Source organism: Letharia columbiana (genome assembly GCF_014066305.1).
Source record: "Letharia columbiana isolate WasteWater2 chromosome Unknown xpSc0000097_s0, whole genome shotgun sequence".
Lineage (NCBI taxonomy): Eukaryota > Fungi > Ascomycota > Lecanoromycetes > Lecanorales > Parmeliaceae > Letharia > Letharia columbiana.
In genome coordinates this window covers 40,827-54,193 of record NW_023501172.1, presented here as the reverse complement: position 1 = coordinate 54,193, position 13,367 = coordinate 40,827, and the positions used below count along the sequence as shown (strand labels likewise).

The 13,367-nt window shown below is 43.6% G+C and overlaps 3 protein-coding genes across 3 annotated transcripts; 1 reads left to right on the top strand and 2 right to left on the bottom strand.

Annotated features, from left to right (window-relative positions):
* Positions 1 to 1,142: 1,142 nt before the first annotated feature.
* Positions 1,143 to 3,292, bottom strand: HO173_013268 (uncharacterized protein; the record flags this gene model as incomplete). Its single annotated transcript, XM_037315091.1, has 7 exons — positions 1,143 to 1,611; positions 1,670 to 1,795; positions 1,851 to 2,368; positions 2,418 to 2,441; positions 2,500 to 2,770; positions 2,817 to 3,065; positions 3,117 to 3,292. 7 exons carry the CDS (start codon positions 3,290 to 3,292, stop codon positions 1,143 to 1,145), a joined length of 1,833 nt encoding a protein of 610 aa, XP_037158021.1.
* Positions 3,293 to 5,549: 2,257 nt separating this feature from the next.
* On the top strand, positions 5,550 to 10,124 carry HO173_013267 (uncharacterized protein; the record flags this gene model as incomplete). Its single annotated transcript, XM_037315090.1, has 14 exons — positions 5,550 to 5,674; positions 6,163 to 6,239; positions 6,305 to 6,401; positions 6,473 to 6,512; positions 6,563 to 6,863; positions 6,910 to 7,121; positions 7,172 to 7,615; positions 7,683 to 7,930; positions 7,986 to 8,107; positions 8,162 to 8,208; positions 8,279 to 8,504; positions 8,564 to 8,890; positions 8,945 to 9,158; positions 9,290 to 10,124. The coding sequence occupies 14 exons, from the start codon at positions 5,550 to 5,552 to the stop codon at positions 10,122 to 10,124; spliced, it is 3,315 nt and encodes a 1,104-aa protein (XP_037158020.1).
* A 192-nt stretch (positions 10,125 to 10,316) lies between these two features.
* Positions 10,317 to 11,572, bottom strand: HO173_013266 (uncharacterized protein; the record flags this gene model as incomplete). The annotated part of the gene is made up of 3 exons (XM_037315089.1): positions 10,317 to 10,436; positions 10,522 to 11,063; positions 11,152 to 11,572. The coding sequence occupies 3 exons, from the start codon at positions 11,570 to 11,572 to the stop codon at positions 10,317 to 10,319; spliced, it is 1,083 nt and encodes a 360-aa protein (XP_037158019.1).
* Between the last annotated feature and the right edge of the window lie 1,795 nt (positions 11,573 to 13,367).

Below are 13,367 nucleotides of genomic sequence, written 5' to 3'. Positions count from 1 at the left end.
CGTCGTGATGTCTGTTTTGTTTTGTTAGCACTACCGGGCCTATATGAGTTTCACGTCGCCGTCACCGCGCCTTTAGCAACGGCGAGTCTTTATCAGAAAGGGGGCTTACCGTTGTTCTGGGCGAAGGAATAACACGTGTCTCCTTTCTGCGCTGCGACGATCTTATTACAGTTGCTTGCCAACCCGCTTTGGTTAGGTAACACTGAGGATGTAGTGGTGGAAGACGTGGGGACAGGCGCGCTTATTATCGTTGCGGACTTTGTAGACACGCCGACCTAGTTCAGATCGAGGTCAGTCCACAGAGCTCATCACAAGCTGGATATGACACTCACACAGTAATCGTATCCTGCTTGGAATTCCGTGGAGCAACTAGTGCCGTTTGGTCCGAGGATACCATTCCAGCTATATAGCTCACCGGTGGTTATGTTGTTATTCTGCGCAAAAATGTAGCAGTAGTCGCCAGTCTTGGCCTCGGCATATTTGTCGGGCTAATTACCGAATCATACCCCGAAACTATGAATCCTTACCGAATCATACCCCTAATTACTGAATCATACCCCTACACCAAAATTTGGGGTATGATTCGGTAAGGATTAATTGCTTGGGGTATGATTCGGTAATTTACCAAAGTGAAGACTATGTGTGAGAGTCACAGACTGGGTGTAGACAGGCTGGGGGGCCAAATTTAGCCCACTATTCGCAGCAGCCCCCACGGGGGCCCTGCGACGGCCCTACGGGGGCCCTATTTAGGTTTAAATAGGGGTGTCTGGCTGTCAAGCGCAGACACCCCCGGGATTAGGCTTTTTTTGCGCTTGACAGCCAGACACCCCTATTTGGACCTAAATAGGGCCCCCGTAGGGCCGTCGCAAGGCCCCCGTGGGGGCTGCTGCTAACACCCACTCGACTTTCGTCTGATGTATTTAAGCTGGTAGGTCACCCATTAAATACGATCGGAGATATTTCCTCTTTTCTATGGTCGGATGGCCCAGGTCGCGAATTTTCTCCTTTGCGATTTTTATCATGAATGGCAAATTACCGAATCATACCCCAAGTAATGGCAAATTACTGAATCATACCCCTAGGGGTATGATTTAGTAATTAGGGGTATGATTCGGTAAGGATGCATAGTTTCGGGGTATGAATTAGTAATTAGCCCCATATTTGTCACAAGCAGGAGTTATATCGCTCTTGGTGGGATATGGAAGGCTCGAGGTAGTCAAAGATGACTTAGTGCTGGTACTAGAAGAGCTGATTGAGTTCCCTGGTAAGCCGACACAGTAGTCGTAGCCAGCCCAGAATTGTGTGGTGCAATTGTGCCCATCGGGGTATCCGAGGACCGGATTCCAGGTCGTCAATTGTGCAAGCGTGATACGGAAGCTTTGTGACATGTCATAGCAGGTGCTATTGGTGTCGGCGTAAGCATATGCATTGCAATTTTTTGCAATGCCTAGTTGTGTCGGGGCACTCGTCGTGCTGTTGGGTGTGGGACCATCAGGACCATCAGGACCATTGGGATTGGTACCACTTCCTTGGCCTCCTCGTTGCTGTGCACCGGCATTGCTATTAATACCACTAATTGGCGCCGGCAAAGTATATCCGCCTCCTAGTGGTCTGTCTCAAATGTTAGTGCGAGAGAAAGGGCTTGATAGGAGGCGATTGACTCCCTTACCCGCTGCAAATATATTGGTCTGTCGTCAAATTGTCGCAGAGTCCAATTATATTAGGGTTCCATTGGAGGAAGAGAGTAATCGTGACGTTGATGCTGCTGGTAGACAACGAGCTTGCAATGGAAGCACTATCCGAATCAGTATCACCAGTTGCGCAAAGTTTTGAATGATCTTGGCCCTTACCAGGACTGGTCATTGCCGACTTGTGCGACCTCGCACTTGAGTGGTACGCAAATTGATGATGCACTGAAAGAACAGTCGTCGTTACCAGTTATTGACTGGAGATCACCCGTAGTCACACCATAAGACTGTGAAAGGGAATCGCAAGACCCGGCAGAAGCACGTTTGACTCTTGCATAACCACTGTAGTCGTTCTCAAGTTCAAGAAGCTCAGAGTCGCGCTCGGCTACCTCCATGCCGTCACGTTTGCTGTTACTTCTTGAGATGGTCTGACCACCGCAAGTCCCACTAATTGAGGCTGTCAAGTTAGCGTTTGGATCCGTACCTGGGGTAAGGTAGGGTGGGCTCGGGGCAGCGGGATAGGAAGGAAGAGCGCGAATGAGCGATGGTGGCATCGTGACATTGCAAACATCAGTAATATCTTGGTATTGCTCAATAAGATAGTCGGATTCGTCAGTGTCCGGTAGAAATGGAGAGTTAATGCGCCACCACATGACACTTAGGAAGCAGTTGCTGCAAAGCTAGGACATCGTGAGCCATTACATAGCATTCACAGGTTGCAAGACTCACAACTGTATCGTTGTATAGATTTGCCTTGGGGGTAATAGTTAAGATGAGCTCGAGTAGCAATAGAGTGAGACTTGAAACTCACGATACGATTCGCCGCATCAGGATCAGTGCAGAGAGTTTGGCTAGAGTCCAAAGTGCAATCAGGTGCTGTAATATCAATGCCCACCCAGTTCTGAGCGTCCAAAAAGCAATAGTTGAATGTCGAGTTGTTGAGCTCAACGGTAGTACCGTTCCCAGGGATGGAACTGTCGTTTCCCGGAGCTGTTGATGTTCCATTCACTGAAATGGGCGATGCGGTTGTATTTGGATCCGATCCCGAAGTTTGGTTGTAAGACAACGTAATAGGCAATTGACTGGACTTGGATTAGTCAAACTCGAGATCTGGAGACAGATTCATACACATCTGTAAGACAAGTGAGGCCAACGCCATCAGAGTAACGAATGGCCACAGATGCGACCGGCACCATCTTGCTGTCAATCGTGATAGTTTGACCGTCACAAGTGTTGTATATACCTTCCAGCCAATCACTGCTTGATTGAATACAAGACGGCGTACAGAGATCAGTGATGTTATCTTGCACCCAATAGTAAAGATCGACTTGGCCAGCCATGCGGAAGAGATCGGGTTCGCAAGTCACGGTAGTGTTCCTAGAAGAAGCTTTAGTCGTCTTTACCGATCTGACGATTAGATATGCCTACATTGCATTCAAACAATCCACCGAGAAATCCATAGCGGATGCCAGTCGGATAGAGTCTACCGACGGCCACATGTTGAATTGAGAGTAGGCAGGCAAGATCATAGCACCCCACGTGGCCAAAGCCAAGATGAGAGCTCCCATTCTATCTGGACTTCCAGGGATTGAGTTCGAAGACATTGTGCAAAACGAGAGCGAAGACTAGAAAATGAAGCAATAGCAAAGGAAAGTATATTTAAGGCTATGAGATCAAGGGGGAAGAGCATCTGGGCAATGAGTCATGATCCGTACTTGATACCGGCGGTGGGATAGGTTCACAGACAACAACGGCTTGCCCCCAATATTTGCTTGTAACATAGCCAGCCAAGAAGCTGAAGAGGAACACTCCATGCCGCACGAGAGAAGGATCCCTGCTGACGTTGATGAGAGACATATGATGGTGCAAAGGATGTAAAAGAGATTAAAATATCCCGCAGGATCAATGCTGGTAAGATATTAGTAAAGCTGGAAAGGAAAAAAGATACTCCGTGCGGCGGTGAAAAGAAATATCAGCAGACTGGTTTCAGGTTGTTTTTAAAGTACGATTACAAGGGATTGTCTCTAAGATTCTAGACTCTTTCTTGCTTACAGAATCGCCTTCGGAACGCAGTCTATTTGAACTGCAACATTTAATCTTCACCCTGCGCGCCTATTCGCAATCAGCCTCATGCATATCATAAAAGAAAAATAAAGGCTGGCAATAGGTGTACACCCCCCTTTCGATACATGTACACCCCCTGCCTACACAAACAACAACTTTATTGTTGGCCCTCGGAGGGCTATTATATTTGAGATTCAGCGCACCGAAAAAGTGTAGCAGCGAGTATATACAGGATAAATCCTCTAAAGAAAGGGAGGATTCTGTTTACGAGTGACGTACTCTGTAGATAGTAAGATATAAGGCGTTGAAGACTGTCCGGGCGTTGAAAGGAAGCCGGGCTGACTATTAGAGAAGACGTAGCCAAGCAGCACTCGGATATGAGGGGGTGTACATGGAAAGCGGGTGTACACCTATTGCCAGCCAAAATAAATTCCATAAAAGTTGCTGATGCAGTGATGCCTGTTTCGCAACTCGGACCTATTAGAGCCTAAGGTAACAGGCTGCCTCAGTACGGCATTCAGGGTTAGGGCTCCTCGTATATACCCGGAAGTGCCCGATACCTGGTAATGCCCGATCTAAAATCCGATAAGTCCGGCGCAACACCAAAATATGACATTGTTTTTGATTTTGCTATATATCTATTTAAATAAGATATTATATTTTTATCGAGACTTTATAATATAGTAAAATATTATAAAAAATATTTTAAAAAATAGTTTACTTATTTATAACTAGTTATTAGCTTCGCTAGTAAATAAATTTAATTTCTCTTATTATTTAAAAATTATAAAAATAGATATTTATAAATTTCTATATAATAAAATACTAGTTTCTTTAAATTATTTATAATCTAATATTTAAATTCTATTTATATTTACTATATCTTAACGCGATTATTATTAATAATATAATCTTAATTAAACTTTTATTTTAATACTCTAAAAAAATAATTTAAGATAAAGAGTAAGTAAGTAAGTAAGTAAGAATATAGATAAGTAAGTAACTATATACGCGAGTATAGAAATTTTAGTTTAAAGAAATTTAGTAAAGAAATAAAAGAATAATAATTAAATATATATTTTATTAAAATATAGTTATTTAATATTAATATTTAAATAGAAAAGAGCTTTTATAATTATATAATATAATTAACTTAAATACTTTAAAGTTAAAGTTAATCGTAAGTATTAAATCTTAAAATAGTATATTAGATAATCGATAGCGATTAAAATTATTAATAATAATAATAAGATCTATAAATATTATAATATAACTTCGAAAAGTCTTTATAAATATATTAATAAGAGAAATATACTTAATAGTTTTAAATTTAAAGATTTTAAAAGAAAGTAATTAAAAAGATATAATAAAAGAAGAGATAGAAAAAGAAGACGTAGTAGAAGAAGAGATGTTAACGATTTTTTTATAAATCAATAACTCGATAAAGTTAAAAAAAGATAGATTAGATTCTTAGCTATATTAATATTACTAGTAATAAAAGTTTAATATTATTATTTATTCATTATTATATCGAGTTATTATAGAATTTTAGTAAAAGATAAACATTGTGATGCTACGCCGGACTTATCGGGTTTAAGATCGGGCATTACCAGGTATCGGGCACTTCCGGGTATATACGAGTACATCCTACAGCATGCTGATTCCCTCGAGCTTAAATCTTTTTTCACCTCCCCGCCACCCGCAGCCCTAGACTATTCTGGCAGTCGGATGCCCTTTCTGCAGTACTGTTTCAGAGGAGCAAAGCACGGCTGTACCCTCAGCTGAGATTCCTGCAATATGACCTACAGGCACATTCAGGTACTGGGGGGATGCGGAAATTTCCATGTAAGTATCCTCCAGTTCACCAACGTCGGCCACCTGCAGTTCAGGCAATTCCTTTACTGCATCCTCGAGCTATTCCGGTACATCTGATCTGTCCAGGATGTCCCATCAGCCCGCCGTGAGGCGCAGAACTCACCGAAACTACTCGCTTACTTACTTATGTACCCACGTCCGCACGCTGTCAGCGTCTGGTTGCATAGCATCTTTCTCTTGCTCTTAAAGCTTTTGGGCTTCTATTCTCCTCCATCTTCTGGTTTTGAGGTTTCTGGTCTCGAGCAAGACTTATCTGTCGTCCCATTCGTCTATCTTTAGTCGCGATATATTTTTTTCTCTCGTTTTCAAAAAAAATGACAATGTCGCGCTTGTGGCACGTTGTGGTCTTATCTTGGGCTTTGGGATCCCTTGCATTACCGCAATATGATCCCAACCGTTCTTTTGTGAATCAATTGAAGCTAAGAGCCCTACCTGTGGGAACTTGTAACCCAGATACTCCTTGTGAGAATGGGGCGTGTTGTGGTTCAAACGGTCTGTGTGGCTATTCTCCAACGGAGTGTGGTACTGGATGCAGGTCGAATTGCAACGCAAAAGCTGAATGTGGACAATATGGGACTCCTGGCCAGCAACACTGTCCTCTGAACGTGTGCTGTTCGCAATTTGGGTCAATTTCCCTTCCAACATAAACTCTCTGTGGCTAATTGCTTTGCCTGCAGCTTCTGCGGAAGTACCTCTGACTTTTGTGACACCGGCTGTCAAAAGGATTTTGGTGGATGCGGTCCTCCCCCTCAACCGTCTTGCGGCGGCTCCAAAGTGGGTCAGCGCACAATTGGGTGAGTTTGGACGAAGATAGAAAAGAATAGGTAGCTGACCAAGCTCTGAAGCTACTACGAGTCTTGGGCTGCCACTCGGACATGCCAATCGGTACGAGCTATGTTTTGGAATCGCTTCCCACGCTGCTTACATGACTCTAGGTCACCCCTGAGGAGCTCAATCTCTCTGGGTTCACTCACATCAATTTCGCCTTTGCTTTTTTCGATCCCAGCAGCTTCCAAATTGCGCCCATGGACTCAAATTCTGCGTCCCTATTAGGCCGTTTCACCGCCCTGAAAGAGAAATACAACGGACTTGAGACTTGGATTTCCATCGGTGGGTGGTCTTTCACAGATCCTGGCCCAACTCAGGAGGCGTTCAGCACAATGTCTTCAACCTCCGCAAATAGGCAGACATTCATCAACGGTCTTCTTAAGTTCATGAACCAGTACGGTTTTGACGGTAGGAAACCCAGTAATCTTCTATGCTCGTCCACTCACTTTCATAGGCGTGGATCTCGATTGGGAGTATCCCCAAGCAGATGATCGTGGTGGTCAGCCAGCCGATACCGAGAATTATGTTGCACTCGCCAAGGAGCTCAAAGCTGCTTTGGGCCAGAAGGGACTGTCCATGACGCTTCCAACTAGCTTTTGGTATCTCCAGCACTTCGACGTAAATTCGCTCCAGGAGTCTGTTGATTGGTTCAATTTCATGTCATATGTGAGTTAATTCACACCGAAAATGCACACTTCGATGCTAAATGGCCATAGGATCTTCATGGAGTATGGGACGCCCAGTCGCAGTTTGTTGGCCCGTACATCGCCCCTCACACCAATCTTACCGAGATTGACCTGGGATTGGACCTTCTCTGGCGGGCTGGTGTTCAGGCAGACAAAGTTACTCTTGGAATGGCGTGGGTACGTGACAACAAAATAAAACGCTATGCTGACGTCAGGTTGATAGCTGACCGATCCTTCACATTATCAGATCCATCATGTAGTACTCCCAACGACGTCTGCCAGTTCTCTGGAGGCGCAAATCCTGGGCCTTGCTCGGGCACCTCTGGGATACTCGACGACCAAGAGATCCAGAATATCATTACGCAGAACAGCCTGACACCGACATGGGATCATACAGCTGGGGTGAAGTGGATCACTTGGGATAGTAACCAGTGGATTTCATACGATGACACAGATACTTTTCAGCAGAAGAAGGTGAGCCAGAAACTTCTCGAAAACCCTCGCGGGGCTGTGTAAAGTCACTGATGCCAATTGCCAATAGAACTTCGCTAGTCAACGCTGTCTAGGTGGCCTCATGGTATGGGCTATGGATCAGAAGGATCAGACCCAGTCCAATGGGCTTGGTTCTACTCCCAACGTCACCCCAGATCAGCAGGCAAACGCACAGCAGATGTCCAGTGATCAAGCCGCATCTTTAAGCTGCTACACCACAGATTGCAATGCCAAGTGTAAATCAGGAACAAATAAGGTCGCTGAAGTCTTTGGTCAGCCTGGACAAATTTCCACGAGGTATAGCGTCCTGACTCATGGGTTGTAGAAACAAAAGTCTAATGTCCGTAACCAGGGACCGATGCTCGAAAAACCAGTACCGGAGTGTTTGCTGCAATGACGGCACAACCATGGGCAAGTGTCAGTGGCGAGGATACCGCGGTGTCGGCATGTCGTGTATTCAGGGTTGCGCTGATGGTAGGGTCGAGACAGAGTTGACTTGGGAGGAGTAAACTACTAAAGTTAAAGTAGGTGAAACTGAAGTTGTGACTGACACAAGCGTACAAAACGGGAAGAAAGTAAGCAGCACAGAGGGTTATGATCGTAGTCGGAGGTATTGCGAAGGTTGTGTTGACTATTTCCATCTAGGGCCAAACCTGCAATGGTGGTCTCCAGTCCTACTGCTGCGCCGGCTTCTCACCGCCACCTTCTAAGAGTCAGCTTGAAAAAGATGCGGCAGATGCTGCCAAAGATGCTGCAGAAGCCGCCGCTCAACAGGCGGCTCTAGACTTGGCGGCGAAGGCTTTCTGCCGTGTGGCCGTCCCGGCCCTTCTCGCACCACTGGAACTTGCGGAAGACCTGATCCCCATTTTCGGTAAGTTTTTATCACTGAGTCGTACATTACACAATCTCTAGCCATACTGAAGATACTAGGGGAGATCCTCGATCTTGCCGAGCTCGCAGCGACGCCCGCGCTTATCGAAGGGTGTGTCAAAGGCATCGAGAAGGAGGGAAAAGCCGAATTCAAGGTTTTCGGCAAGGAGCACAGTCTCTCACCGGGTGAGATCTGTCAGTTCTTCGGGAATGCAAATCCTGATCATAGCTGTGAATATTCAGATGAGCCCAGCAAGCTTCCAGAGACACGTCCGCCCACCTCAAGCCACGATCCTGAACCAACAAGTTCAGCATGTAATAAGCGCGCGCCGAACTGCAAGCGAGCGATATCAAGCACGGAAGCCAAGCAACCCATCAACACTGAGCGTATGTTATTCTGCTGAGTAGGCGAAATTGTCTCTGACTCGAACGTGAATCCAGATCCAGGTGTGCAAAGAGTTTGCGACGGAGCACGATGGCCACAGGCTTGCCAGCATTACTCATCTGTAATTGATTTTAACCAAATTCTCGTTGACGCAGGTGAGCGTGGATACAACCCTCTTACTTGTCCGACATTCTCTGGATTCAACTATCGTCAAGGAGGAAGAGGCGAGCAGATTACGGTTGATTGGACTGATCAACACAATAATGACTGGTAAGTGTCTATTGCTTCATTGAGCTGATACTAGTCATCGCGATTCCTTGATGGCTTGATACCTATGCACTCCCATCTTGCGTTCTTGCATGCCTATCAAAAGATCTCCTTCTTTGTTAACTCATAATCAGGTGGAATGGCTACATGCAAGAACCAAACTTGAACTGCGAGAGAGATGAATATCCTCCCATAGGCTTCTGGCAAGATCAAGATCTCCACGACCAGTATGTAAGGATGGTACCGGGAACCCAGAACCAGGCTGCAGGTGCGGCATTATTTGGATTGGGGCTCTGCCGCTACAGCGGAGACGGTAAACCACCTGCGTCAACCAGAAATGTTCGATTCGACCGAATGATCCACGGTCCTGACCGAGACACGTCCGTCTATACTGCGGACGTGACTACTACTCTTGCTACAGTATCAATTCGATTTGATGCGTATCCGCACCAGCCGGACTTCGGCATCACGGCGAATCCATGCTGGCCTTCAACGCTCGTCGATGATCCAGGATTCGCTTTACTGAATAGTGACCCTTGGTACGCCGCCCTGAGTAACCGCCAGCGACACCAGTCAGTCGATCAATACTCGAATCCGCCTCCCCTCGCCGTTATCCAGAACAAGCCTCCCCGAGCAGGATATCAGAAGCGGTTCATCGATCCTCTGGACATGGACTTGAGCTTTGACGAAAGAGACACTAAATATGAGCTAACGGAGTCCCTGGCCGAGCTGGGCATACGCAAGTGTCGCAGTACGAATTGCGTCGACGAGCTGAAGGAAATGAAGGGTTCGTCAGTATACGGTGCCCCGCCGAAAGGTCCCTTAATGCCAAGGGCGAGTGAAGCGGAGCCGACGGCGGTGGATACTGGTTTGCCACCTGCGGCGACACCGATGGCACCGAAAGTTGGCGGCGGTGGTGCGCAACTAGCTCTTGATTTAATTCCGAGGCCTACGGTAGGGATTGATTGAATTACATTGTTTTCACGTGCAGGAAAATTTGTATCCAGTCATTCAGCTACTCTGGTTAAGTAGAGAGTAGCACCAGTGCTTTCAAGACCGTCATGACCAGAAATAGCTCCGATTTCGAATACAATGCAGCTTCTCTTGATGCTTTTCGATCATCTTCTGGCGTGTCGCTGTGTTATCATGGTCTGACAACTTCTAACGCAACCGGTTTATTGGACCTTCTTCGCGTTCACAGAAATCGGCGAGCATAACTTTGCAGTTCTCCCGGTCAAAATTCGAAGGCCAACCATTCCGTGTGTAAATTTCGTAGACTTCCTAGATCCCGAAACCCACGTTAGCTCATTTGTGCTCATCCTCATTTGCGACATTGCCACGTTTCGTCACTAAGCGAGGGGCTCACTTTGGTCTTCCGCTCTCTGATCATGATGTGAAGCAGGCGTTGATCTGCGGGCTCTGCAAGCTCTGGAGGCGGAAGATCCACCGGCTTGTACTCAGCAGTGTTCTTCTCGGACTGCAGGTCTATCCGCCTCTGGGGAGCTTCTTCGCCGTAGGCATCCTCCATTAACTCGTCCAACTCCTCATCTGGGATCAGTCCGTCCTCATCATCCATGTCATCTTCACCGTCCGGTTCGCTTCCACCCTCCTCGTCGTCTCCTTGCTCATCTGCATCTGGCTCAAAGTCATCATCTGATGCCAGCCTATCTTCTTCTTCTTCCTGAAGCGTCGCAGAGGAAATACACCATTGCGCAGTACCTGCCGACCCCCGGGGATTGTAGAAGGCCATCCAGACCAGCTTCTCGAAATTTTGCTTCCAGAGGCGGAAGAAAGCGGCCGCGGGCATGGTCGGGTGCGCCATCCACTTGTCCTGCGTGGGAATATTCTCATATTCTTCGTAATCAATCATAATATGATGTCCCAAACTCGTCCATTCGGTGATAGTATCTATGTAGATTATCAACTAGCCGATCTAGTGCTAGGCAATTACTGGGATCCGTGAACAGGCAACTTGTTGCAAGCGACATGTACGCACCTGTATGAGTATCGAACAGAAGACTGGTACCGTCCCGGGATTCGTAATCCGTGAGCCAAATACAATGGCCCGGAACCGGCTGAAGAGAATCATTGATTTCATCGTAAACCTCGCCGTCGCAATAGGCGATCATGATAGTGTCGGGCCCAATCATCCATCTCTTCCCAGGCGCTGGGGCGCGCAGATAAGGTAAATACCGAAGTAGTTCAATCACTTCTTCTGTCTTCCCTCTATCTCGTAGCTTCTGCGCGTTCACGCCTGACCAGCCTTCCGAAGGTGGCAAGACGAGAGCGTTTGGCTCTACGTAGGGTAGCTTGATCAACAATTCGTAGAAGTCTTGGATGGCAGCAATGACTTCTCCGCGAGAGTAAGAGCTCTCCGCGGACGCTGGGTGGCTACGCACTGGAAGAGACGTCGACATCGCGCGGCAGTCTTTGAGTTGCGAATGAGCTAAGTCTAAGGAAGCAAGAGAAGAATTTTGAGGATCGGGGATTTTTGTTTTAGTTTGGACGATTATACCAGTCAATATACAGTAGCAAGCCGTATATTAAGGTCGGCAGAGGGTTTTTCGTAATGATCTATATAGGCTAGTTATGTAATAAGAATATTATAAGTATCATCTATAAATAAAGATTTATTATAAGATTTAACGTATCTACTCTAAAATTCTTTTAAAGAATCTTCTTATTTTAATTATTTTATAATTTTATAATATTACGAGTAAAGGCCTATGAATTAAATTCATAACCATTTTTTTTGATTAGGGCTGTCGAGTAAATTTAATAAGCGATCTTTGATAAGCGATCTTTAGTGAGCGATATCTGAATTCCTTGCCTTTAAATATCTATAAGACTAAATTTAGTAATTCTTTTTTTATCTGAAAGCTCATATTACGTTCTATAATTTAAATAAAAAATTTTAAAATTTTAATAGAAAATAAAAAAGTTATTCTAAAATTAAATAATATACATCTGTTTTTTGATTAGGGCTGTCGAGCGAACTTTAATAAGCGATATTTGAATTCCTTACGCTTTAATAATTATAAGACCGAATTTCGAAATTTTTTCATTATTAAAAAGCGTAAGTTTCGGGCTATAATTTAAAAAAAAAATCTCAAAATTTTAATAGAAAATAGTAAAGTTATTAAAAGGTTAAAAGTAAGGGAAGAGATTTTTAATAGTTACGAACGCTAATTTATTTACCCGCGATATCTAATTAAAAAGCGTAGACCTAATAAATTAATAATTAGCTATATATATAAATTTAAGATTTTCTAATTTAGCTCTATCTTATTCTATTAATATATATAATAGAATAAGATAGAGCTAAGCTAGAAAATCTTAAATTTATATATATAGTTAATTATAAATTTAGAGTTATTACGCTCTTTAGTTAAACTAGCTAAGTTAGCCCGCTAATTCTCTCGAGTTCTCTTATTAAAAATTTATATATAGAAGTTTTATACTCTAAAATAACTAGCTCTCTATAAATATTATTACTTTATAATTTCGTAAATTATAAAGCTTAGTTTACGCTTTCTAACGATATAAAAATTTCGAAGTTTAATCTACTATTAATAAATTAAATAAATATTTAAATATAATAGTTATATTAAACGCGTTCGAGATTAAATAATAATTCTTTCATCTATTTATTTATATAATTATTATTCTTTTACTATTCTATTAATTCTATTAATTTCATTAATATAAATATAATCGTTTTTAATATCTCTCGCGGAAACGTTATTAAACGCTTTAAATATATATATCTCTTTTACCCGTCTCTTAGAGCCTCTATGAACGCGAATTCGCTATTATTAATAATCGAGGCCGTAAGCGAGCTTAATAGCTACTTACTACTATTTATAAACGCGTTAAAAAGCTTTTAAAAAGAGCTCGAACGGATTTATAGCTATCGTTCTCTCTTATATACTTCTTTTAAGCTAGCGATACTCGACTAGTCGCTTAATTAATATTATTTATTATATTAGCTTAATAATTTACTTAGTTAAATTATTAACTTATTATTTACTTATTTACTTAATTAGCTATTTAGCTAGTTACTTAATCTAATACTCTCTCTATAAGAGAAGAAGTAAGAGAAGAAATTATAGAAGATAAATGCGAAGAATATTACGGAGAAATTAAGCGGTAATAAAACTATTATCGTTAAAAATATAGCTTAGCTCTTTAAGATTTTACGTTATATTAGTT